General features: G+C 49.7%; 2 protein-coding genes and 1 non-coding gene across 17 annotated transcripts in view; all 3 read right to left on the reverse strand.

Annotated features, from left to right (window-relative positions):
- The window catches only part of SDC3 (syndecan 3), a 42,224-nt gene extending 36,047 nt beyond the window's left edge, over nucleotides 1-6,177 (reverse strand). The window contains exons 1-2 of the mRNA XM_070458454.1: nucleotides 6,046-6,177; nucleotides 2,188-2,652 (exon numbers count right to left, since the gene is read on the reverse strand). Coding sequence (XP_070314555.1) covers nucleotides 2,188-2,652; nucleotides 6,046-6,177 — 597 coding nt within the window. The remainder of the gene's footprint in view (nucleotides 1-2,187; nucleotides 2,653-6,045) is intronic.
- Nucleotides 6,178-14,466: 8,289 nt separating this feature from the next.
- The window catches only part of PUM1 (pumilio RNA binding family member 1), a 122,038-nt gene continuing 109,125 nt past the window's right edge, over nucleotides 14,467-27,379 (reverse strand). For all 15 annotated transcript variants that reach the window (XM_070459070.1, XM_070459069.1, XM_020882798.2 and 12 more), the window contains 4 exons: nucleotides 25,372-25,497; nucleotides 24,160-24,281; nucleotides 19,495-19,687; nucleotides 14,467-16,332 (listed from right to left, as the gene is read on the reverse strand). In XM_070459070.1, the coding sequence (XP_070315171.1) occupies nucleotides 16,201-16,332; nucleotides 19,495-19,687; nucleotides 24,160-24,281; nucleotides 25,372-25,497 (573 nt within the window). In that variant the 3' untranslated portion in view covers nucleotides 14,467-16,200. The remainder of the gene's footprint in view (nucleotides 16,333-19,494; nucleotides 19,688-24,159; nucleotides 24,282-25,371; nucleotides 25,498-27,379) is intronic.
- Nucleotides 18,590-18,674, reverse strand: LOC139032312 (small nucleolar RNA SNORD103/SNORD85). The gene has a single exon (XR_011484838.1). It is a non-coding gene; the product is annotated as a small nucleolar RNA SNORD103/SNORD85 (small nucleolar RNA).

The raw sequence follows: 27,379 nt of genomic DNA on the forward strand, positions 1-27,379 counted from the left end.
AAGCTCCCTTTCAAGCTGAAGCACCTTGGTATCACCTTTCCTGAGTCCTTCCCCTGCCCCGAGTCAGCCACTGCCCATCCCAGTGATGCCCTTGGGGGCTCCCACCATGGAAGCCACTCCTGAAGCCATCCTGATTGGGGCTCTTTTGATCTAACTTCAGTCCCTCCTGATGCAGGCATCACCCTCTTCCTCTGGTGCCGTGCCCCTGGCCCCTGGGCACCACCCATTAACCCTTTGGCTCCCAGGTCAGATGAGTCGACGTCCCTCCTCCTGGAAAGGTGTGAAGCCTGGAGAAGATGGGTCCCCTCCATCGCCTCATCTGGAGCCCAGCCCCTCCTCTCCTCCATGTCCAGCCCCCCCATCTGAGCCTCCAGACCCCAACCCTGGGGGCTGACTTTATCTGCCACCCAGAGCTGGGTCGAAGCCACGCCCACTCCACCTGGCCCTCAGACCTGCCTCACAGAGACCTTTCACTTCACGTGCACTCACTTCATTCCTTCCACCGCCTCGTGGCGCACAAACCATGAGCCTGGTTTTATGGATAAGGAAAAGTTCTACAAGGGACGTGAGCTGCCCAGGGCTCACCCAGTTCAGGGTTCCCGCTGGGCTGCTGAGTCTAAAGCATGGCGTCGGCACCCCTGTTCATTTATCTAGACATCAAACATTCAACGGGCTCCTTCTGTGGGCCAGCACACACGGCCTCTCATTTAATCTCTCAGGAGGGTGTTATCAGCCCCATTCTGCAGAGGGGAAAAATGGAAGCTCAGACAGGTGAGACAAGTTGTCCAAGGTCACACTAGAATCAGGGGTGAGAGCAGGATTGGAACCCAAGCCTGTGCGATTTCCAAGTCTCTGATTCCTAAGATGGTCATCCAGAAATGTAGCTGAGTAAGGGACCCAGTTGCCAGGATGGGTTGGATCTCTGTCCCTGCTAGGGACCTCTTTTCCTCACCCCATCTAGGGGAGAATTGGGAACGAGGCAACCAGCTCACCAGCCCTGGTACTCAGCCTGGCATTCAACACTTCCCCACCCCACCCCACCCAGCTCAAAGCCCTCAGATAGACGGGGAGGACTGAGGAACAGCATGTCTGTCCAAGATGCCCCTGCCCAACCTCCTCCCATTTCACAGACTGGCCAACTGAGGCCCAGAGAGACTTGCAGGGGCAGAGTAGTCACCTGGGGGATTGCCTGATAGGCCTGGGTACCTCTCACCCTGGGGAATGGGGGAGCCAGGTATAACTCTTAGAACCAACCAAGGGAACTAGAAGTCTCCCCCCTTCATGGCCTGGCCAGGCTCCAGACACGTGCCCATGGGGAACTCTCTTGGGACCTGGGTCCCGCAAGGAGGAGGTGGCCTTTCTTCCTGCTGCCCCTGATGGAGCTGGGACTGAGCTCAACCCCCGCCTGCTGCGGTCAAAGAGACACTGAAGGGTCAGGTCATACATGCATACTCACTGCTACCCACACGCGCGCCCCCCCAAGAGGTGCGTGCTCCATGCACGGGGTCAACCATACACCTGCCTGCACACGCTTGCACACACACACACACACACACACCACAGAGGTCTCCCCCCAACACAGTCACCCCTGCAAGCACACTCAGCATGGCCAATGGTCCCCAGCCCGGCCCGGGCACACACCACACACAATGGGTCACCCTGACACGACCACACGCAGGTAGGGCACGCGGCCCCATCCACGGGGACGGGCTCGTCCTCACGCCTCATCCTTCACGCGTGCACACCCCACGGGTCCCAGCACCCTCCACGGAGGTGGCCACACACGCGGTCATCCTCACCCACCCCCTCAGGTCACCTTCACACAAGTCACCCTCCACCCCTCCTCCTTCCCGGGCCGCCCGCCCCCCCACACACACCGCCCCCGGCCCTCCTGCAAAGACCCTCGGAGAGAGGAACCGAAAGCACACCCTTCCCCCCGCAGGGGGAGGCGACCCCATTCCCTAAAAGTGGCCGCGGTCCGGGCACACCCACGAAGCACCAAGCCACGTCCGCTCAGACCCGAGACACGCCCAGCGCGGCCCTGCGCCCGGACCCCAGCCGGGACCCCAGGCCGCCCTCGGGGAAGGGTCCCCCCGCCAGCGGGAAAACGAGCCCCCGGGGGGCAAGGGCGGCCAAGCACCGGCTCCCCGCAGGCCGGCGCGGGGCGCGAGAACGGGAGGCACTCACCCCCGCGGCGCGCCCCGCCAGCAGCAGCAGCAGCAGCGGAGGCAGGAGCAGTCCGCGGGCCCCAGGCCCGGCCGCGGCCCCGGCCCCGGCGCCAGCCCCGTGGGCGGCCCCGGCGCGGTGCGGCGGCCCCGGCTTCATGGCGGCAGCGGCGGCGGGAGCCTTTGTTCCCGAGGCGGCGGCGGCGGCGGCGCGGCCCGGCGGCTGGCCCGGCGCGCTCTCGGTCGGGGCTCCGGCTCGGCGGCCCGGCTCCGCCCGGCAGCTCCGCGCCCACGGCCGCCGCGCCCGCAGGAAGCGTGCGCTGCCGCCGGGCCGCCCCCAGCGCGGGGGGCGGGGCGCGGAGGGGCGGGGCCGGCGCGGAGCGCCCCCCGCCGCCCGGGTCCCCGCGCACCCCGCGCTCCGCACGCACCCGCCCGCGGCGGGATAGGGGTGCCGAGGGGAACGTGCGACCGGGGACGGGTGGCTGGCCTAGCTGAACCTCGCTCTGGGGACCGGGACCTGCAGCGCGCGCCTCCCCGGGCCGTCGCGGGGCTTGGAGGGGGAAGGACCCCGCGTGGAGGTGCGGGGTACGACCTGGCTCGTCAGAGAGTCCGGGTAGATGGGTCTCATCTGCGTGATAATGGGTACCCTCCCGCTAAGGGTTCACTGACTCTCCCAGGACCCATCACCCCCTCTAGCCGATCCACAAGAAGGGGCCACGGGTCATCCGAGTTCATTGGGCTTTGGTGTCTCCAGGACACGGGTGCGCAGCGGGACCACAGAGCAGGCGTGGCCCTCTCTGGGCCTCAGTCTCCCCTCTGCGCCCGCGGGTGATGACCTCTGGGCCCTGACACTGGGTGGACAGACCCGGCCAGGTGCTTCTTCTCCCGCAGCTGTGTGACCTCAGGTGGGCGCTGCCAGCTCCCCCAGCCTCGGATTCCTCACTGTAGGCTGCAGACCCCTCTGCTCCCAGCGCAGGTGGTATGAAAATATGTCCCAGATGGGGGGTGCCCTGCGCTGTAGTGCTTTCCCTTTGGGTGCCCATCGTGGGCTTCTCTGTGGCTTTTATCCCTGCCTGACATAGGATGCACTTCGCTTACCCGCTGAGATCTCCCACCACCAGCGCAGGAGTCCCAGGAGGGCGGCAGCTTGGTCTTGTTCACTGCTCTGTCCCCAGCACTAGCCCAGGGCCTGGTGCAGAATAGTGGTTGGGTGCCAGTTCATTGGATCAGTAAATGTGTTTCCCACTCACTCCCATCCACCTGTTTTGGAGGAAGAAGGGTATAGATATTTACTAAGCCCCTGATCCATGCCAAGTACTTTACATGAGTGACCCCATAAGGTAGGAGCTGTCAATATCTCCACTTCCTAGATGGGAAACAGGCCTAGAGGGAGAAGATTATTTGCTGGCCCTGGCCGGCTGAAAGTCTCCACCCCCAGCCCCCCTTTCCCCAGACCCAGTGCAGGGCCTGCCGTCAGCAAAGGGGAAATCATTGAGCTGAAACTGGGACAGTTCCCCCTGAGGAACAGGAAACTGAAACCAGGACTGATGGAGCCAGGAGGGGAGTGCCGGGTGTGGACCCGAGGAGCAGACCCTGGCACCAGGCGTGGTTTGGGGTGTGGGATGAATCAGGACTGGTCCTTCCAGGGGCTTGAGAGGAGGGTCAAAGGACAAAGGTCAGCTCAGCATCAGGTGGTGCTTCATTAGGCGTCCCCTGCAAGGGAGCTCACGAGAGCCTCATCCAGATGCCCTTGGGCAGAGATCTGGAGAGGCAGGCAAGGCAACTTCAACACTCTGAGGTTCAAAAATCCCTGGGAATTCTGAGCTCCCAGCCTCTGGGAACCCCATTGCCAAACATTTAGGACCTCTGACCCATGGGCCCCTTGGGAAGATGGCTGGTGAGGGACTGATGGGGCCCAGGAGGCGGGGAACTGGTTCCAGTTGAGGCAGCACCACTTGGAGTTAAAGATCTCTGACTCAGCTAGGCAAACGCCTGGGTTCAGACCTCCGTTCTGTCAGATGTGAGCTGGGTGACTCTAGATGAGTGAGTTTACCCCTCTGAGCCTCAGTTTCCCAAGTGTAATGTGGAAAACATGACCATGTGGTCACTCATTCATTCATCATCCAAAGATAAAGTGAGTGCCGTGTGTGCCAGGCCCAGGGCCACGTGCCAGGTTGTAAGGATTAAATGAGCTCTCTGGCCATTGAACTGGGGTTCAATAAAGGTGGCTCAGTCCTGTCCAACTCTTTGCAACCCTATGGAATGTAGCCCCCCCAGGCTCCACTGTCCATGGGATTCTCCAGGCAAGAACACTGGAGTGGGTAGCCATTCCCTTCTCCGGGGGATCTTCCTGACCCTGTGATCACACCCTGGTCGCCTGCATTGGAGATGGATTCTTTACCATCTGAGCCACCAGCGTGGCTGAGACGATGCTTATTAAGTAAGGGACCCAGATATGAGGATAGTTACTGCCCAGAGGGGCTGCTGCAGGCCCGGGGAACAGGCCGGGTCTGAGGAGCTCCTGAAGGGCAGACTTGGGGCCAGCGGGGTCAGGGGAGGGCGTCTGAGAGGCCAGATGTCCGCTCTGTGTAAGCAGGGGCTTTGGAACAGCTGGGACTAGCCACAGATGGCACCGGCTGCTCTGAGAGGTGGGGAGCACTCAGGCTGGCAGGTAGACGAGGCTCAGAAAACTAGCCATCACGAAGGCCAGTAAGACAGTCCCCATGCACAGAATGGGCATGGCTCACCTTCAGAGCTCCCTGCCAGTTCTGAGACTTCTGGAAGCTGTGCCCTCTTCCCTGACGTCCCAGCGAGGGGGGAGGTTCTTTGGACTGGGCAGGCCCAGAGCGCCCCCTGCCGCACCTCGAGAGATGCTGGTCCCGGCCCGAGCTGAGCCGGGTCTGAGCCCCGAGGGTCTCATTCTGCTCCTCACCCCCCCACCTCCCCCACCCCACTGTCCTTGGTGTTCAGAGCTGCACACACTCACTGCATTCCAGCAGCTGACATTCCATGCAATCAACACCCCCCTCCCCATGGCTACCTCTGTATTGGAGCCTCACCCCAGCTTCTCAGGGTCTCCCGTACCTGTGATCACCATCTACACAGGCATCTGCTCGCCACACTCAGAGAGCACAACTCCCGTGGCCTGCTTGGCCCCTCGGGGGAAACTTCCTGACTCCCTCAGGTGGGGCTTAACCCCCACTCATCCCACTCACCCCCAAGCCAGCACCCTGGACAAGACCCAAGCTTGCCGTCCCAGCCCTTTCAGTCTCTACCGTCTGTCACTCCCTGCCCTGCTCCCACCCCCCACCTGCCCGAAGTGGGAGATCTCAGTACCCCCAAAGGACAATGGGGCAAAGCTGACTAGATGCCAGGCACAGCTTAAAAATGCACATCACCTGTTAAGTGGCTTTATCCCCACTTTACAAGGGATGAACCACAGCCAGCCCAGAGAAGTTAGGAGACATGTCCAGGGTCACCCAACTGGTGAGGGAGAGCTAAGCTCATGACCCAGGCTCTCAGCAGTAACCCTGCAATGCCAGGTCCAGAGGTCTGTCGGTGGAGGCGATTTGCACCATCACGTGGACACAAACAACCTGTGGATGCACTCAGATGAGCCTGGAGACCAAATGACCCTGCTACAGGCACGCCGAACAGCCAGGCCCCACCACCCACCCCACTCAGACCTTCCTCTGCCCCAGCCAGACTGCCTGGCTCCAGTGAGGCAGCAAAAGGGAAGTGGAGGCCTCTGCCGGAATCGCTGAGGTCCAGGCCTGTGTTGCATTTCCAGGCCTGGAACACAGGAGCTGCTCAGCAGTCATTGCCTGACTCCACCTGCTCCCAGGGGTTTGGCTAAACAGACCGGCTCTTTGGAACTCACATTGCTGTGTAATGATGAGAGCCAGGTCCTCCTGAGGGCTTGCCCTTCGCCAGACACCATCCAGGGCACCTCCCTACGCCTCTTGCGGCCCGGGATTCGTGTACCACAAACACACTCGCCTCCTCGCGTCATTGCCGAGAGGAGTCTACCAGCAAAGCCTGGCACACGGGGAGCGGGATGCATGGGTTTGCGCCTTCCGTGGTCCCCAGTTTCCAGCTGGGGTGACTGGCCCAGGGTCGCACAGCCGGGAAGTTAAGGGGCTGACAGAGGACCACTCTACTCTTCCCTGTGGCCACACAGGAGACTTTGTGATCCTCACCGGCCCTCCAGCTCAAAGCAATCACAGGTCTGGAAAAAGCAGTCTGTGCCTTGCCTGGGCTTCCCCTGACTCCCCCTGCCCGCCCGGCACCTACCTTCTCCCATCATAACTTTCTGTCTTGCCCAAGACTCAGGATGGAGCCAGAGTCCCGATTTGCTTCCGAGAAAAGCCTGAATGACAGAAGTCCTGAGGTGTCATTGACCCCAAAATCACGAAGTGAAAGAGAATTCTGGCAAGAGGGCTCCGGCTGGAGCCCACAGAGAGAACTTGGGAAGGTTCGGGCTGTCTGCCTGCTGACCCAGCAAGTACAAGTGTCACGGGATAAGCTGAGTGGCTGCTGGGCGAGTCTGCAGGGCCTGGGTGGGAGTGGGAGGGCTTGGCCTCCATCTGGGGGAAGCCCCCTGCCCGCCAAGGGGCCTGCCCGTGTGAGGGTCTCAGAAGGCCATCCTCGAGCCTTTCCTGAGCCCCCCATGTGCCAGGGACTTGAAGGCATGTCTCCTCAAGATGAAGAGTGGGTGATGCCCCTGGGCACACAGCTGCCAGGCACGGGGCCAGGATTCGAACCCAGGCCTCTCCTAGGTCTGTGAGCTGGGGTTTGGCAAACTAAGGACCCACAGGGTTCCTGGGAGGCCCCTCGGACAGGTATGGAGGAGGGGGAGGGAGGAGGGGGAGAGAGGAAGTCCAGTTTTGTTTCAGATGAGTGACCTGGGAGCCAGAGAGCAGGCCTGGGCTGGTCACCCAAGAGGGGAGAGCAGAGGTCACAGAGACCCCAACAGAGACCCCTGTTTTCGGGCAGCTGGAAGCCGAAACCTTGTCTCTGGGTCCATCTGGCCCAGGCGCCAAGACTAACCAGGGCCTGGGGGGAGGTGGAAGGGGAGGAGGAACAACAACTGTTCCAGGAGTGAGGTTCTGACCTCAAACTGGGTGGGGATGAAAACAGGGATGAACCCAACTCTGTGGGACCCGAGTTTATGCAATTTGAGGGGATCATGAATACAAAATTAGGGGCTGGCTGGCTTTGGAAGGGGGTTGTGCCAGTGAGGGTCCCCAAAGCTTAAGCTTCACTTGTTTTACATTCATCTGAACAGAAGCCCACAGCCCAGCTAGGTACCATCGACTGGGTCCAGCAGGGTCAGCAGAGGAGCCTGGGCAGGGAGGGGTTAACCCCACTCCGAGGGCTATGGATCCTAGGGGCATATAGGAAGGCTTCATGGTGGTGGTGGCACTTCTACTGAACCATGGTGGGCCCACCTCCGAGAGTGGGTGCTCTGAAGTGGTTGCACCTGAGACTCCACCCACCTGGGAGGAGGGCTCCTAAAGTCTTGAGCTCTAGCTGGAGGCTTCCGATGTCTTATGTATGGATGAGGCTGAGAAGATTCTGGAGTTTGCTCGCTGTGACCTAGAATGACAGTAGGGTCTTGAGTTGCTCTCCTCACTCCCCACTTCATCTGCCCATTTTACAGGTAAGAAAACTGAGGCCTGAAAAGCAGAAGTGACTGACACACAGTCAGCCTGTAGCAGAACCCAGGCAGCTTCACCACCAGCCCTGGGCTTTGCTTCACCCACCCTCTCTCCTAGACCGAATGCTTTGTGGTTTGCAAAAACTCTCGAGGTAGGACTAAGCCCACAACAAAGACCTCATTCATGTCCGACTTACCCATGGTGACCCCTTCTTGCCAGTCCAGGGTCACAGGGCTCGGAAGTGGCTGTTGGGGTGGGGGAGCACACACCTGCCCTCTTCCCTTTGAGTGGGGAGGGGAGGGAGGGAGGGGAAGGGTCAGCAGGAATGTAGAGGAGACCGCAGGAGGAGACGAGGCCACTGCCGTACCAGAAGCCATTTCACTCACACACCCCCGTTCCCAGGAACAAATTGCACATTTGGAGTCATTTTCCTGGAAGAAAAAAAGCCTCTCTAAAAATATATTTTCTTTCTCACCTCATCCTGGGGCTAGAGCAGCCCAGCTGGGCAACAACCAAAAAAGCCGGTGGAGGAGAGTGACCTGGAATTGGGAAAGGGGGTGGGTGTGAAGGGAGAGTGAGATGGACTGAGGGGGCCGGAGACCCTCCTGACTCCACGCCAACAGAAGTGGAGAGAGCTCGACCGTCACCAAGACACGTCATGCGTCTTTCCTCTTTGAGACTCACCGAGACCAGCAGAGCTCACCCTCAGGTTCCTGAGTCCCTGCGGAGGGCCAAGTAGGCACAGATCTAGGTGCTGAGGAAGCTGCCATCCCAGGGCTGGAGGTGGGCAAGGAGCAAGGACAGTCAGCCCTCCGCATTCATGGATTCAGCCCACCTCGGATGGAAAGTATTCAGGAAAAACAAATTCCAGAAAGTTCCAAAAAAACCCATACCTGCATTTGCTGCACGCTGGCAACTCTTTACCTAGTGTTTACGTTGCACTAGCTATTATAAGTGCTGGTCATGCCTGACTCTTTGAGACCCCCATGGACTGCAAGCCCTCCAGGCTCCTGTGTCCGTGAGGTTTCCCAGGCAAGGACACTGGAGTGGGTTGCCATTTCCTTCTCCAGGGGGTCTTTCCAACCCAGGGATCGAACCTGGGTCTCCAGCACTACAGGCATATTCTTTACCAACTGAGCTACAAGGGAAGCCCATAAGGAATCTAGAGATGACTTAAGTAAAGTTTGTGCATGGAAGTATGTGCATGGGTTCTATGCAAATATTTATGCTCTTTCATATAAGGGACCTGAGCCTCGGTGGATTTAGGTATCGCAGGGATCCTGGAGCCCATCCCCCAGGATGCTGAGGGGTGACTGTGACTACATTCGCATGGGGCACGTGGCTCCTGGCTCCGTTCCTCACCCTCTGTGTGCCCTGAGCAGGTCACTCCCCTCACCCTGGGTCTCAGTCTTTGCATCTATAAATGGGTCCGATCTGGGAATGCCAAACTTAATTCCCAGCTCCCAGCGTGGGGCCCTGGGATGGGGCATGTCGGAGGGCAGAAGCAGGGAGGGTCTTGGGCCCCTGGGCTCTGAGGAGAGGAACTCTGGGTCCAATCCCAGCTCTTCCACTTCCTGGCCAGTGACCTGAGACCACTGTCTTCCCATGGAAGTTGGAGTAACTACTCTTTCCTCCCAGAGTTGGAGGCAGGTGACCAGGTAACATAGGGCAGCACCCTGCTCAGGGCATCGGCCAATACTGGCCACTATTTTCCAGTCATTCCCGGCTTGGTCCACTCCCGGCCCAAGGGGTGTGAGCCAGGGAACCCTCCTGAGCCTGAGAGACAGAGGCTGACCTAGCCCTGGCACAGGACAGCTGTGGTCTCTGGCGGGTCCCTGGTGCAGCCGCATCCCAAGACACGTCTCCACCCGGGGCTCCGAGGAGCTTCGGGAAGTTTCCTGGAGTCCTGGCAAGGGGGCAGCTGGTAGGGGTGGGGTGGCCAAGCTCTCCAAGGCCGAGACAGAGCAGGGCAGCATGTGCCTCACAGGAGAAATGACAGAAATGGGCCTTCTGGTTTGCCCAGAACCATCCTGGCCTACACCAGTTTTTGTGCTATGTATTAGTTATCCACAGCTGTGTAACAAATGACCCTCAACACAGCCACTTAAAACAGCGATACGCACTGACTATCTCACCCAGTTTCTGTGGGTCAGGAGTTCAGGGGCGGCTGAATAGGTGGTTCTGGTTTGGGGTCTCCCTTGAGACTGCAGTCAGGATGTCCTAGAAGGCTGGAAGAGGGCTGGAGGCCCTGCTGGCAAGTTGGCAAGTGTGACTGGCGTGTTAAGCCTAAGTCAACAGCAGGGGCCCTCAAGTCAGAGTGTCCTACAGAGTGTCCCGGAGAGAGCAAGCTGGAGCTAGCGTCTTGTGTGGGGGAAGTCACACCCTACCCTTTGCACAATGTCCTATTGTTTGCAGACAGCCCTCTTCCACGCAGAACACATGAGGATAAGAACATCAGGAAGTAGGGCCACCTAGGAGGCTGTCTCCTCATGAGGTAATAACTCAGTGCAGTCACTTTCATGCTTAAAATTGTCCCAGTTTAGAGGATAAATTAGTCACACTTAGTGAAAATTCCAAGGTCTCCAACATAGCAGGAAAAAATAGGGCAATAAAAATAATAGTAACAAGTTTCATGTGTGGCTTGCTATGTGCCCAGCTCTGTGTCAAGTGTTTCCAGGGTGCCCCAGGAGGTAGAAGGACTATTAGCCTCTTGTGTAAGAGGATAAATAACTCACAATGGTCCCAGAGGGGTGGTAGAGCTGGGATTTGAAGCTAGGCACCTGTGGGTCATAAAAAGACTCGGAAGTTTTCATTGTGTGAAAGCTTTGATGCATAAGCCAGAGATGTAGCCTCTAAAGAGGTACTAGGGCCTCGGGTCACATTAACAGAGGCTTGGGGCCCCCCTGCTCACAGGATCAGCCCTCTGACCTCATACCAACCCTGTGAGGGTGGCAGGGCCGGGCGATCATGCCAGGTGACAGTTGGGGCAACCGACTTGCCAGAGGTCACACGTGAGTCCCAGGCGAAACTAGGGTCTGTGAGCCAGATATCCTGCCGTCCCAAGCCGGAGGGAGGGACTAGCTTTCTGCCCAGCAGAAGCTAGGGAGGGAGGGAAGTGGAAAGCTTAGTCTTAGGGCACATGCCAGACCTCAGGCCTCTGGATGGGACTCTTCACTCCGGAGCCCCTCAAGCCGGGGATAAGCCATCCCAGCCCTCCACCTTGGACCCTTGAGCCCTTAGGCGTCTATAAGGCTTTCTTTAGGCAGCAGCACCCTCGTGTGGCTACTGCTGGTAACTACATGAAGCCGCAGCTTTCCTCCCTGTAAAATGCTTCTCTCTCTAGTGCCTCCTGCCTGCACGCTATGTCCTTTCAGTCCGGTCTGACTGCCACCCCCTGGACTGTAGCCCACCAGGCTCCTGTCTAGTGCCTCACGCTTCTAGAAAAACTCAACTAGAAAAGAGAGACCAGCCATCCCTGGAGCTGATGGAAGGTGGCAGGAGCAAGATGGCATGGACAGAGCACTGAACTTGGTTTCAGGAGACTTCAGATAACATCCTTGCTAGGTTATCGACTCACTGTGTGGCTTGGGTCTCAACTGCCTCACCTGAAAAATGGGCTGATGACATCTACCTTGTCTTACTGCCCGACTTCCCTGGTGGCTCAGAGAGTAAAGTGTCTGCCTACAACGCAGGAGACTCAGGTTCGATCTCTGGGTCAGGAAGATCTCCTGGAGAAGGAAATGGCAACCCACTCCAGTATTCTTGCCTGGAAAATCCCATGGATGGAAGAACCTGGTAGGCTACAGTTTATGGGGTTGCAGAGTCCGACATGACTGAGCAACTTCACTTTCACTTTATCTTATTGCCTAAGGCTTTCAAGAGGATCAAAGGCATCCAAATACCAATGTGCTCTGTACCCTGTAAAGCCCTGTGATCCGGTAAAGGATTTTTATACGAAGTGTGATGGAAGGACTCTGTTGTCATCAAAGTGCGATGGAGGGACTCATGATGGAGGTCTCTTGTAAGAGACTAAGAATGTCGGTCTCCATATGGTGGCAGCCCAGGACCTCACATCCTTGGAAGGACTTGTCAGCAGCTGGTACTGGCAGTCAAATAAGGAGGTTCAGCCTGCGCCCTGAAATGCAATCCTGCAGAGGGAGGGGTCCATCCCAGCCCCAATCCCTCCCACAAGATGCCAAGGGAAAAAGCTTCAGGCCAAGCATTGGTTTGACCCAAAGGCTCGCATCAGAACCCAGAACTCATTTCCATATCTCCAAGATATGGAGAACCACCACATTCCTCGCAGGACTGTTGTGAGAAATGAGAGAACATGTAAAAACTCCGGTGCCTGGCCCAGAGTTGGTTCATGACGAATGACTACGTTCCCGGTGGCTCACACGGTTAAGAATCTGCCTGTGACGTGGGAGACCCAGTTTCAGTCTCTGGGTCAGGAAGATCCCCTGGAGAAGGGAATGGCAATCCACTCTAGTATCCTTGCCTGGAGAATTCATGAGCAGGAATTTTAACTCCATGGAGTAAAAAAGAGTCGGACACGACTGAGCGACTAACACTTTTAAACTTCTTTACATAATGGACAAGGATTGTTTGGTTCACCAAAACCTGTGCACAAACATTTGGAGGAGTGCTACTAAAGGTAAAAAATAATAAATATCATTTATTGCACCAATGTGCCAGGCACTCTGCTAGGCTACGTAATTCAGTTCATCCTCACAGCCAACCTTGGACATGAAGTACTGTTTTCCCCAGTTTCATAAAGAAGAAAATTTGGACTCAGAGAGATGACCCAGGTAATAAAGGGCAATTGGGATGAAAACCTGTATTTGTCTGAAGTAAGATGGTGGTATCACATTTTCAACCTAGCACCTTGCTTTCTTACCACTAAAAACACAAGACATTTCTCTAAATGTTGAGTAAAAAAAGTAGTCTAAGTGTAAATAGTCCAGGTAGAAGAGAAAACCTACATGGGTACCTCTTAAGTTCCAGGCACTTGACACGTTTATTTTTATTTTTTGCCTGAGTCCTAGCTGCAACATGAGGGAGCCAATCATCCAACCAGGGGTCAAACCCGGGCACCCTGCATTGGGAGCATCGAGTCTTAACCACTGGGCCACCAGGGAAGTCCCATGACATGTTTATTAACAATTCCATCTTATTTCAGCTTCATGAGGTATTACTTCAATCTTTGAGAAGAGGAAACTGAGGATCAGACAGACAGAATTACCACCTCAAGGTCACAGACTATAGACTCATGGGAGAGAAAGAAATCCAAGCCGCTTGTTTCGCCTGCTTTGTTCTCAGCCTCTGCAAAGGTTCAGTAAAACCCTAACTGTCTAAAACCTGCTAACTTTCCATGATGTAAGAACCACTTCACCTACACGCAGTTGATGGGCCTTCCATCCATTTCCAGCAAGGAATTCGGTTCAAGATCAGATAAAGGGGCTACTCCGGTGGTCCAGTGGTTAAGAATCTACTTCGCGATGCAGGGGACAGGGGCTCGATCCCTGGCTGAGGAACTAAGATCCCACAGGCCACAGGGCAACGAAGCCTGCACGCCTCAACCACTGACCCCTTGTGCTGCAACTAGAGAAGTCTACGCACCCCAACGAAAGCCTGCATGCCGCAACTAAGACCCAGCACAGCCAAATAAATACACAAATGTTGAAAAAGGTCGGGTTAGGGCTAGGGAGCCTGGTCTGAGTGCAGAGCCACACTACTCAGGCGCACACACCTCCAGCACGCCGTCTCCAGCGGGCCCGTGATGACTACAGCCTCGGAAGAGGGTTCGGGAAGACTCCATTACAGCTGCTAAGGCAAAATCAGGTTCTGCACTTGAACCCTCCAGTCTCAGCCCCTTTCCCCTCCGTTTCTTCTCCGCCCACAGGGGCTGCCAGTGACGTCCCTCACCCTTGGGAGGGGACCCTGGGAAGTCCCTTTCCATCTACCCTGAGGCTCCACTTCCAGTGCCCCTGGCTGAGCCCATCCTGTCACTGCCAACCAAGTTTCACTGGTGGTTTTCTGCCAAAGCTGCTCGTGGAGCAAAGACAGTAAAGAAGGGGAGGGGGCATCTCCAGGCACAGGTGGCAGGTACTTCAGTGAGCTAGAGCCTCCTGAACTCACTGCTGGAAGAGGTCCCCAGTGTGATGCTAAGAAGAGTGAGCTAGGGACAGCAGGCCAGCCTGGGCCAACCTTGGTGTCAGGACACAGAAGGGCGGGGTGCAGACAGGAGCAGCCCAGACAGGGGAAAGGAGAGGGGACCTCAGGACAGCGAGGCCTTCCCTACAACCCTGCCTCAGAAAGTGAGGAGGAGACATTTATCATCTGCTGGATTCTAATACAGGCCCTTCGGGCTTGCAACAGCACCTGAGAGCCCAGAGAGTGCAAATGAAGAGAACCAGGCAGACAGCGGGGGTCAGGCCTTTTGAGGATGCTGTCATGGGCACCCAGGAAGGTGAATTTTCTGATTTTTCAAAAGAAGTTGGACATCACGATGCACGTGGGGTGTCTCTGATAAACCCTCTCACAAGACAAAAACAAAACAGAAAGAAAAAGACACAAACAAGAAAACGGTTGTCTGCTGTGGGGCACTATATTGGAAAAGATAATAATAATAAAGCACAAACTCAGATTCCAAAGTTCTGTATTTTTCAAAATAAAGATCACACATTGTTTAGAGACAATCTACACAAGAGTTACAAAAAATAGTTGCCCAGGCATAAGCATACACAGGTTTGTTAATTATACACATATGGTTACAAGTGTGCTTGCAAAAAAGTTCATTGGAAATATACACAAGGCTCTGGAAATGTACACCGTGTAGTGTTACAATTCTATATTCAAACAAGGAAAATTGACAGTATGTTACATTCACTTACAAGTAGACAAAATGCAAAATACAGTTCATCTTCTGTACAAAAAGGAAGGGCAATTCACACTTTACAAGGTGAGAGGGGCTCTGATTGTAAGGAAAGTTAGGGCAGGGTTGAACTTTGCACGTCCTTTTGACTGTCACAAAATAAGCAAAACATTACTTTTTTAGGATTTAAAAAAAAAAACCACTAGTGTGAACTGAATCATCTGGAATAACATTTAGAAAGGATCTCGCTACTATCTGACTAGGTGACAAATAAAACCAAGCTTTTTTTTTTTTTCTTTTTAAAAGTTAACTAGGCTGTATAAAGAACATTTATTCCTTCAAAAGAAAAAAAAATTTACTTCTGGTTGAAATTACAATTTACAATATACAACACTATATGCTACGACCATAAAAGGTGTGAATATACACTGAATGCACAGGGCTGGCTAATTTTCTTTTCTTACCAAAAAACGTGTTTATGTTGATTCAAACTTCTCCACATTTACATTACAGGTATACAAATGTACAATTGTACAATCAAAAGTATGTTCGACTACTAGGGTACATTATAGATACAGATTAGACATCAAAACAAGAAAATACTACAAATTTGTATATATGCAAAGTCTACACCAAGTATACACTATATATTTATAGAAGCAAGACCAAAAGCAGAGTTGGATTTTTTTTTTTCTCATGCTAAATAATCAGATTTTTGCCTTTCAATGTTAACAGAAAAAAATCCAGTAGGCAGTAAACAATCATACCCGCCCGGCCTTGAAAGACAATCTGGGTGCTCACATCTCCTCCTCATGAAACGGACTACACTATTTTCTTCAGCATAATAGTCTCCAAAAAAGGCAATTTTTAGAAGTTTCATAAACTTAATGTCATAAACTGAGGCTTTTGCAACTCTGAAATGATTTTCTTTATATATATATATTTATATATATATATTTTTATAAACATTGTTAAATGCCAGTTTGGGGTCATTTAACTAAAATTCAGACTTCTCAGGGTTTTTTTTTGTTTGTTTTTCTTTTTTACTAAAACGAGGAAGTGGGGAAGAGCTATTTGCAAAACTTGCCAGTGAGGCAAATGAGTTAAAAACCTTTTTTCTTTTTTTTTTTTTAACTTTTTTGTTAAACCAACCACCCTGAAAGTTTCCACACGTGGAATATAGATACAACATTGAACAAAATATGTGGCCTCCCATGTACACTGGTTACCTATGTACAAGTATCCTATACACCAGTAAAACAACAGGGCAATTAGTCAATTAAAAAAAATAATTAGTACATGTTATGCGTAATAAAATGAAACAAATTTACAAAGGCTTTTCCACTTGTGGATTTGATTCCTTTTTTTGGGAGGAGAGGGTATTCCTGGAGCAACCATTTACCCATTTTTGGATTCTGCACTGGAACATTTCTGGCTGCTGGCTGGATTCACCAGTGGGCCAGTGAGGTCAGTGGGAATGAGGGCACGGGGTGACACTGCCTCAGATAATACCATTAGGGGGGCCACAGATGGGCCCTAAGTCAACGCCATTCTTCATGTAGTATTTCTCCAGCTTGGCCAGGATGTGCTTGCCGTAAGTGTACTTGCGAAGAGTCGCGATGTGGGGCCGGATCTGCGGAGAAAGCACAGTCTGTGTTACTCTGGCCTGCGACAGGTTCAGGGGGCTCCAGGCTAACTTGCTCCTGGACACCATGAGGTGCCTACAGGTACACACACCCCACAAGCAACATCTTTCACTAGCTCAGCCTGAGCATCTGAATACAAGAGCTACACTGACCCAGCAGATGAGGAGGGCGGCTCCTGTCCTGAGCGCTGATGCAGGATGCAAGGGCTCTGGAGATGGGACAACCACAGACCACTTCCAGGACACCGTGTAGAGACGGAGCACCCCGAGACATGACCACACCATCCACCACGGGACGGCAGCCCGAGGGAGCCTCTTGGCCCACGGCTCTCCCGAGCAGCAGGGGCTGCTTTCTGGGGACCACGAACCCTGCGCGCATCACCCGACCCTGCTCTCCCATTCACAGCAAATCACAGAAAGCTACTAATGATAACAATAAAAATGATGAACAAGAGCCAAGAACCATCCATTTTGAATCCTCGTAAGAGAGGTGTGATTATCCTCGCTTCACTGATGAAAACACGGAGGCACAGTGGTTAAGTAACTCATCTAAAGTCAGACGGCTCCCCACTGTCTGGCCACTCCTCTCACAGCTCTGCTCCACCTCTCCAAGACACTCAGCCCCATGAGCATCTCTTCTGTACCCCCAACCCTGGGGCAGACCCACATCCACTAGTCCTGTGCATCCCACACAACTCGGCAGGTGCTTTCTCTCTGGAACCACCTTTCCTCGTTGGTGACCTCACAGAGCCTTCTACAACACACTGCGTTCACAATCATTTGTGGAACCACCAACATGCCACACAGACAGTGAAGACCCACAACACTGACCTGCTTCCCCATCACAGCTCCCCAGTTACTTACTCAACACAGGACAACATGCCAGGGAAGATGGACACTCTCAAGCCTGAGTGTTCCATGCAGACTGTTTTGCCTGTTTAGTTGTACCCTCAAAGCAAGTCAGGGTCAGGTGGCTCCAGAAACCACTTCTGTAACCCACACAGGACACAGACCCATATTAGCTTTATACTCTCACCTAGGAGCTAGCCTGGGAAACTATGCACAGTCCTGGGCTCGAACTCCGAGCTGTGGCACGCAGACCACTGCCTAACCATCCTAAATAAATGCACTTGCAGAAAGGGCACACTTCCATCTGGGTTGCAATCATGATGACAACCAGAGCTGAGGCTTTGGTCCTTAGTACTCGAGGCTCCAAACCCCTTGCTTTTGGCAGCTCTCCTTTTAAAAACTGAGTGAAATTCAATCCCTTCACCTGTCTGTCCCCAGGACTGGCTCACTGATGAGTCCAGCCACTTAACCTTTACATCTGTGCTATTCCAGACAAGACACTAACAATGTGCATATACAACACTGTTGAACTCCATCTTCCACTTGATTTAAAGGGAAATGGAAAGCAACCTGTTCCCCTCTCAATCCTCCCGCTTCCTGAAATGGGTATGCCTAGCTGTGAAAGAGCAGAAGTCTTAGGCTTTTCAGATTCTTAGGACTCCCCCTCCTCTCTCAACTCCCTCAATCAAACCAGCTGCAGAAGCCCCATTCTGTCCACTTCTCTTGATTCTCAAAACCGCCACTCACCTCTTGGCTTAGCTATTTCAACAACCCCCTAACCAGGCCTCACTGCCTCCTCTCCTCCAAGTTACTCACTGGCCAGGACCATGATTTGAAATGTAAATGTGATTCTGGCACCACAGTCCTGTCCCACTGAACTTGCTGTATTTCTCCATTTAAATACACTGTCTTGTCTCCTCTTTCAAGGCTTCACACACTAGGTTCCCTCCACCTGGAAAGGTTCAGGGCTTTATTCAAATGTCGCTCTCGCAGGAAGCCTTCTCTGTACCCCCATATCAGAAGAGGCACCCCTCCACACTCTCACAGCCCTCCCCACTATTTCCCCAGCATCAGTGTAACTGTCTACAACACTGCTGGGCTTACCAACAGTGTTGTAGACAGTTACACTGATGCTGGGGAAATACACTGCTGGGCTTACCAACAGTGTCCTGGTCAAAGAAGAGTTCAACGGAGAGCACGTGTGCTTTTAAGTATTTGGTAAATGAATGAACTTCCAACCTGCTGTGTGTCTCCAACACCCCCTCCACCTTCACCAGCATCTTGACAGGCACATCTGAGTCTCACAGCTTAAGGACTCTGGACTCCCCAGCCCTCAGCTGCCATCGCCAACACCAGCACGGTGTTTGGTTCTGACCTGGAGGCGGTGGGGACCTTGTCTGGCTCAGAACTTGAGTCCATAGTAAAGATTCTCATTACCGAACTCTGTTCTCAGAGAGGGCAAGTGGCTCATCACTGCCAGACCACGGGCACCCCTCCATCGAGAACGGCCGGGTGAATTCAGAGCCCAAAGGCTGAGGGTTCAGACGGGCAGCACCCGAGGCACGAGGCACTGCCTCCCGCAGACACAGTGCGGCCCGCACGCCTGCCTGGGGGCTGGCTGGACTCCCCGGCCCCGTGGTCTGTGTGGGGCCGGCGGGACCTCCTCCACCACCGCTCTGAGGCCGTGAGCCTCCTCACGTGCTTTCTGGGTCAGCTCCCACTCACGGCACACAACGCCTCAGATTTCTGTCCCTTTCTCCCCTCTATCTCCTCTGTAGCCTGGGCTTCTCCTCCTACAAAGCCTCCCCTCAGAGGCGTGAGCTCAGGCGCTCACGTCGCCCTTCCCACATGTGCTCTGTGGGCAGTGCTCAGCCTCAGCCATCTCTGTGCTGGTGACTGGCACACGGTGGGCACCAGATCAGCGTGCCAGACCAGGTGCGGCCTCAGGCAGGAGCTCGTTCAGCAAACGGTGGAATGAATGATGAGAGGGAGGAATGGAAATAAGGTAAGGCAGCTGATCTGCTAGACTGAGAAGCTGGTCTCCTGGGAGCCAACAGGTACAAGACTCGGAGGGGAATCCTCCACAAAGACTGAGTTTAACATTCATACCAGTGAGTTACTGATGGAGCGGCAGCAAGCACAGGGACAATGGTCACTCCAGATCAAAGGGACAAGAAGGCACGATCTAGTGACAAACTGCGCAAGAAGCAGCAAGAGGCCCACCCTCCTCTGCATTTCAGAACTGAGAAGAAGCGAGGCCAGCTCCTCCTCTCTGATGGAGACCCACACAAACTGGCCTACCTTGTGCATGACGATCTTCCTCTGGGCTGGCTCTGCCACATCGATCATCTTCTGGACCACGTAGTTGGCGTACTGGTCCTTCATCATGGTGTATAAGGCACTGTGGGGACCGTCGTTCATGGTGCACACCTCGTCGATAAGCACAGCGCGCTCCGTACGGGAGGCGTGAGTCACACACTTCTCCACGACGTTGCTGTAAGGAGACAAATCCAGGGCCAGTCCTTAGAGGGGCCTCATTTGACCGGGCTTATCTGGCCTGGGCTCTGACCTCAAGGTCAGCAGCAAATGAGACTTCTTGGAAGATTAATTCCTCATCTGTTTGGCTCTATAAGATCCTGTCTTTGCCATCTGTGACCTCCAATGTCGACCATAGCCAAGCCCAGGTCATGGAGGGTAGCAGACCCAACCACTTAACAGGGGAGGGCAAACCCAGGTAAGTAAAGGTTCACAAGACTGGTTATGAGCTGAAATGGGTAATGAACATAATTTCAACAGGCATCAACATCTATCAATTCTCTCCTCACCTCTGTGAACTTAATGGGGCCAAGAACAAGTCTCTCTCACATCTAGATCCCTAGTGCCACGCACAGAACTGGGCACTTAAGACAGGCCCTACAGACTTGCTGAGTGAAGGCAGACACAAGGAGAAACCACAGTCGTCAGTCAACTACTTCACACTGTCTCTTAAGAACAAGAAGGACCCCCAGGTGTGTCCACATGTCTAAACACTTCACAGATGTCTCAACCTCGGAAAGGAAAAAAAAGAAATGTGGTTACTTTAAATCAGAGCTCCTCTACAATCCAGAAGGACTGCAGATGCTGATTAAATCACACCCAGCCACATGCTAAAGGGCGCTCCTCACCCAGGAGTGATTGATTGCTCAAGAATGTTTGCTTCTGTACGTCAGCAGTACTCTGCTTCTGTGCCTCCGTGGGTATGAGGAAGTTGTGTGATGTCTAAGAACAAGAACAATACTTATTCTTTGTATTACTGGAGCCAATACTTGGCAGAGAGAACATTTGGTAAGTGGGAGGCTGAACACTCTGCAAGGATTTCATGACTGGGGGAAGAGCTGCTCTGGATCACAGAACACTCAAGTAGAAAAGGAACTTTCAAATCTAGCTAATGCAGAAGGCTCTTTTCTGACCATTCTGCAAGATGCCCATTTAGCCTCTGCATGAGAATTTCCAATGATTTGGAAGCAATTCTGGGGCAACCGACCATGCAAATGAACGGTTCTCTTAAACATTCTTTATATACTAAAGTAAAAATGTGCTTTCCTGAAATTTCACCCATTTGTCTTAATTTTGCCTTCAGGGGCTGAAAGAAGGATGTCTATACCTATTCTAGGAACACCAGAAGGCAAGAGATAGTGTCTCACTCCTTCTTTCAAAGGCCAGCCCTATATAATTGAACAGTTATCACAAATAACCACCACCAAGTCCCTACACCAAGTCCCTACTTCGATTTTTAAATTGCAAGAGAGGGTGGTGGTTCCACATCATTCTGAAAGAACCCTCGCCATGTTATCTGGTTTCGAATACTGAACCTTTATTATGTATGTGCTTTTATTTAGAAAACAAAATTCTCAAGCTAAAATGTTCAAGGACTACTACTATCCTACCAGACATTTCTTCAATCTTTCTTCTTAAGACAGAGTAAATCAGATCTGATAATCACGTTTAAGACCACAAACAGCCTCTCCCTTCTGATAGAGCAGCAGTATTCGAAAACTTTTCCCCTCACGTTCTTCCCACAGCACTCTGCAATTCTAGTATGAGCTGAAGGTGTGGCGTGTGAAGTGCATCTCCTAATAGACACTGGCTTCTCCCTTAGCAGAAAAGGGAGTTAGGACATTACTAAGCCAGTCACGATATCCAAATGTTCAAGCAAAGAATCATCACTTTTTAGAACTGCCAGGCTGAGTTGCCCCTTCATCCACCCAAGACCAGAGTGGTCAGATTTAGAACAGAATTTTCTACTAAGCTAGGCTGGCAACAGGACACTCACTCTTCTGGGTGGAAGACTGACTCCTTGACAGTAACTTGTCTTTCAAGAAGGTCATGAGGGTCGGCTATCACACCTGATAGGATCACTCACTGATCAGGATCCCACCTGGCCAAAGCCACCCTGCCACCTAAATACACAATCCATATTGTTCCAGCCTTTAAAGTTTATTCTAGTATTTCTGAAACTGTGGTTCTTAACCTGATTGTGGGTGATAAAATCAACTTAGTGATTTGAGACTAGCTTTTTCTGTTTTTTTTTTTTTTTAATGAAACACAGTAGTCAGTATCAATTAATTATGGCAATCTTCAGTTATGTGTGTATGCACATGCCTATGCATTCAAAGTTGATGAAAAATTTACTTTGTATTCTTGGTTACCATCAAAAATTCATAAGGTCACTAACCTGCTTAATTGGTTTGTTTCTATTCAATTTTCAAATTTACTGGCTCTTTTGTTAACTTTAATTTACTGTTAAAGCCATATAGTGAATTTTATTTCAGATGTTATACTTTTCTATTCTAGAACTTCCTTATTATTCTTTCTGTAATAAAGCTTCTAATTCTCTACTAACATTCATCTTTTCATTTCACTATATGCACATTTTCCTTTACATTTTTGAGTATAATTTAAATACTTTATAATACTTTAAGTACCTTAAAATATAGTATTTTAAAATACCAATTACTTATACAAAATTTGTAAAATGTATAATTTATAAAATTATAAAAGTTATACTTTTATATAATTATACTTTTTATAATTTTAGTACAAATTTTTATTTTAATTTTTAAAATAATAGCTTTTATATAATTATAAAATTATATACTTTATAAAATGCTTTATAATCCTTCTCTGCTAACTCCAACATTTGGGTGGTATGGAACTATATTCACTGGGGATTTTTCCATTTTCATTTTTTCTTCTTGAGTATAGGTCACATTTTTCTGTTATCTAGACATGACAAATGATGCACTGTATACCCTGAGTTCTGTCATATTCCTAAGAGTATCACTCTCCTAACCCCTTTTTTGGGCACGTGGTATCTTTGCTGAAAGCAAACTGCAAACCTCCCCCCATGAAATGAGCAGCAGATGAAATCTCCACTAAATTCTTTCAGCCCTGGCAGGGTTGCCTCGAGTTCATCCTACACAGTGTGGGTCAGGAGTCAACTAGATACTTAGAAAGTTTAAATTTAGGCTTCCCCCTCCTTCCTGGTTCTCTTCCTTTCCTGAATTTCTACCCTGTCACTCTGCCACTGCCTTCTTGGAACACCAGCGATCTTCTATCCCAACTTAGCCTACAGACTAAAACTTTCCTAATTATAATCAACAACACCTTTTATAAATTTCAAAGTTACTAACAGACTAGATCTTTAATGGTTCTCAACAGAAAAATTATAATTATGTGACATGGTTAACAGCTCAAGTTACTGTAGGAATATTAAAACATATAAATGTATCATACTAACAGGTTGTACACTTAAAACTTGCACAGTGTTACCTGTCAATTATGTATCTCCCCCACTCTCTCAAAACAGGAGGTGGGGGGGGGGGTGGAATTTTCACAATGCAGTGAACCTTCTTTCAAGTATCAACAACCTCCTCTACTCACTTCTGGTTATCTCCGTGCTCCTGGTCACTATCTAATGTCTGCAGGTAGTTTTTGGCATTTTGTCCACAATTTATTAGTTGTTATACATGAGAGGGTTGGGCCCAAAATAGCTACTCACTTATTATTAGACCACAACTGTAACACTTAACACTATACAAGGGTGAGACATTAAATACACTGAACAAGATAGTAAAAAGGACTGTGACCCCAAAAAGAGACATAAAGGTTCCGCCTTCTATTTTCCTTATCCTAGCAAATGTCCATAAAAACCAATACAAGGTCTAAGAGATGATCCTACTGTGGTTAGGGTGTTGAAACACTGGATCTGGGGTGCTTTTATTTCTTGTCTCTATTTTCCATGCTGTAACAAGATTTCACAAATTAGAAGTGAACAATTTAAAAACATCAAGGCTGTACGAGTCACACCTGCCCTGCAATTTACTTTAAAAACAAGAGAAGAAAAACATTCCAAAAAAATACAGAGAACTATGTTATGCGTAAGATACACAGGCTACTCAGAAGATCACAGCACTAACCCACTGGAGGGCCATCAATTTCTTCTTCAATCTCTGCTACTTATAAGTTACCTAAAACATCTTTCACAACCTGGGAATAACATATACATTTAATTAATGGGCTGGTATGATATGAAGACTTTAAAAGAGATTTTGAAGAATATGAAGGCCTTATACAAAGATATGGTTACCTTCCTTTTAACTCCAGTATCAACGAGAAACTAAGTAAAGAACATTTCAAACTTACAAAAAAGTAAATTCATGTAATACCCAGTTCACCAAAGTACAAAATTTATGTGCTTTAGAAACAAATTCCCCAGATTTCAAAGTGGCTCACTCTAGGGGAGTAAGAAGCCCACTAAGAGATGTCTTATGTTTCATATTTTGCAGTAAAACTCAATAACTATATATTACTTTAAGGAAAATAAACATTAAAAAGAAGAAAAAAAAGTACGACAATTTCTCTAGACCTGAAATACTATTTAATCATTTCTTCTGGAAAACAGTCTGTGTAATTTAAAGCACATACCTTGCAAATTTGTGCTGACTCAACACAAGTACATTGCCTCGAATTTCTGCTACAATTTTACTTTTATCCTCAGGACGACCATGCTCCAGTACATGCTGGATTACATAATTTCCATACTGATCCTGTTTCAAAAACAACAGAAAATTTCAAATTTATGTAAACAAGCTCTATGCTACCTAAATTCTGACATTAATTAACACCTATCTTCCTTTAACACTATGATGGTTTACCTGACTACTAAAGAACACATACGGAATTTTTTAAATGGCTAGGTAGTGACAATTTTTCCCTATCATTACAAAACAGGAACACATCATTACTAGACAATGGAATGTTTCTATATATATTTATGCTGAAAGGTCCAGTCAGGGATTTCAAATAAAGAGCTATTTTTCTAACAAATGTACAAATGGGTCTCTCCACCTGTCTTTAACAAAGAAAAACTGGAAACACTGGCAACACCTAATTAAATAACACCAAAGCATACAATGGAGATACTCATCTTAAGTGAAAGGTGTGTTTAAAGATTAAGTGTGTGAGCAAGAATTCCAAAGGCACAAATATTTATTTGTAACACATAAAAAATTAACTGCATACAAAGAATACTTCTTTTAAAAAGTGCCCATGCCAAATGTGTCTGCTTCTGGACAGTAGGATTATGGAACATTTCTTGTGTTCTGCTGCTCCTTTCTGCACTTACAATTTTTTTTACAATGAATATTTAATACATTTATAATCTCACATCTCTGAGCAAAACAAGCAACAAGCACCACTCCAAAAATTGCTTTAAGACAACATACTACATGAAGAAAGTGTTTGAACAGTATAATATGGGAGAAAATTTTAGTAGAAGACAAATTTAAAAAACTACAGAAATCAACTAATCCATTTAGTTCACTTGAAAAGATGAAACTGACACACTACATGGCCTGCCTAAGTGGCCACAGCTAGTTTAATCCATGACAGGGTTCTGGCTTTTGACAGTTCCTGACAGATCTCTTGATGACTCAGAGGTAGATCTTAACTCCAAGGGCAAGGTTCTACTCATCACCCATATTCATAAAAGATGAACCAGGCTGATATAAATGGAAACTTGCCCAGAGCTTCACTGGGAATTTTAAACACATTAACCCCTTTATGGAAAAGAAACCTGTGCTGAGAAAACACATAAGCCCACAGGTGTGTGCAGTTACTATACTGGCAACACATTACCTGTACAAGCTGCTCGGTGTGCTGGTGAAGCTCCTCTAAAATAGGGAGTGTCTGGTCAGGGAGACAGTGCTCCAGGATCCTCTGGATCACTCGGCAGCCATAAGGATGCGTGGACAAAGCAAACACCTAGGGCAGACCAACACAAACAAGAAAACCAAAATTAACAGCCGCCACTTTCAACACTTCAGAATTATTTATACACATTTTCCCATTAATTTTCCCAATGACCTAGAGAGACAGTCATGATTATTCTGGGTATACAGATGAGAAAACCAAAGTGCCTAAGTTTACATAATGTGCCTCAAGTCTTACAGACAGTAAATGACACAGCCAGGATTTTATTTCCTACTCTGACTCCAAGTCCAAATTATTAAGTATGGCATTTAAGTTCTCTCTGAAAATAATAAGGTGTGTATGGACGAATGAGGATAAACTCTAATTTCTTAAACCCATTCCAGGAATTCATAGATTTATACAAATTCAAAACTAAGAAGGACCTTACCAAAAAGTTTATTTAGAAAGGAACAGAGAATTAATTAAGATCATAGAAAACACAATTAAAGAGTCCACAGTGTCAAATGATGGCTTTAAAAACAAAAAAAAGGGTTTGGACAAAAGCCTGAATGCTTTCACATAACCAAAGGATAATGTTCTGAATTGAGCTGGGGTGTTTTCCAGCAAGAAGCAAGAAAGGATTCCTCTTTTGCTGAGTCTGGAACAAGGGGAATGCACAGGCTTCAGATCCAGAGAACCGTCTCAATTCTGCCCTTCCTAGCTGAATGACCTGGATTACCTGCACCTCAAATTTATTGTCAAGAATAATGACAGTAATGGTGAACACTTAATACGCTCCCTAGTGCCTCAGATGGTAAAGAATGTGTCTGCCATGAAGGAGACCCAGGTTTGATCCCTGGGCTGGGAAGATCCCCTGGAGAAGGAAGTGGCTACCTACTCCAGTATTCTTGCCTGGAGAATCCCACGGACAGAGGAGCCTAGTGGGCTACAGTTCATGGGTCTTAGATGTTTACCAAGTGTCAGTCACAGTTCTAGGTGTTTTACACACAGTTTCACATGTACAACTGGACACCTGATACACTGCACTGTTTGCTCAATTCTAGCTTTATAAAAATGGTAAACACTCAGTCTAGAGTAACTTATTTCACTCAACACAGTGATTCAAATATTTACTTATAATACTATGAGCCTCTATCATTTATTCTGTTTATCTATCTGTACAGCATAAAGTTGAGAAAGATTTTGGGGTAGGGGGGGTCTGATCCTCTCCTGATAGATATCTAGTTTACTTAGTCTTTTCCGATTAGAAGACTAATGCTGCTTTAAACATATCTAAACGTATCTTGTTGAGCTTTAAGCCAACTTTTTCACTCTCCTCTCTCACTTTTACCTGTCACAAGGTGTGGCCAAAAAAACAAAGAAAATGATCTACTATTTGTGGTCTTATTTTGCATTTTCATGATTACTAATGGGGTTACTTTTTCATAGGTTTCTTCTGTCTATTCAGGCCTTGAACCCATTTCTGCATTAACCTGTATTATTCTCTTTGATTTTAAGAGTTCTTTATATATGCTGGTTATCAATTCATTGGCATTTTTCATCTTGAAAATATTCCCTCCCATTTGGTGGCTTAATCTGTTTCCTTTTTTGTGTATTTCAAGCACACACACCAAAAAAAGCCTTAAACAGAGGTACTCTTTTTTAACTTAACTCAGAAAATCCCAAATAATGCTCAGTTACTGTTTGGGCTTCCCTTGTGGCTCAACTGGTAAAGAATCTGCCTGCAATGCGGGAGACCTGGATCTGATCTCTGGGTTGGGAAGGGAAAGGCTACCCACTCCAGTATTCCGGCCTGGAGAATTCCATGGACTGTATAGTCCATGGGGTTGCAAAGAGTCAGACACAACTGAGCGACTTTCACTTTCAGTACTCTACTTAACCACTGCTGTAACTGAGCAAACCGCAAAACCTAAACAACTCTAAAATCCCATTT

Source organism: Odocoileus virginianus, chromosome 30, assembly GCF_023699985.2.
Source record: "Odocoileus virginianus isolate 20LAN1187 ecotype Illinois chromosome 30, Ovbor_1.2, whole genome shotgun sequence".
Taxonomy (NCBI): domain Eukaryota; kingdom Metazoa; phylum Chordata; class Mammalia; order Artiodactyla; family Cervidae; genus Odocoileus; species Odocoileus virginianus.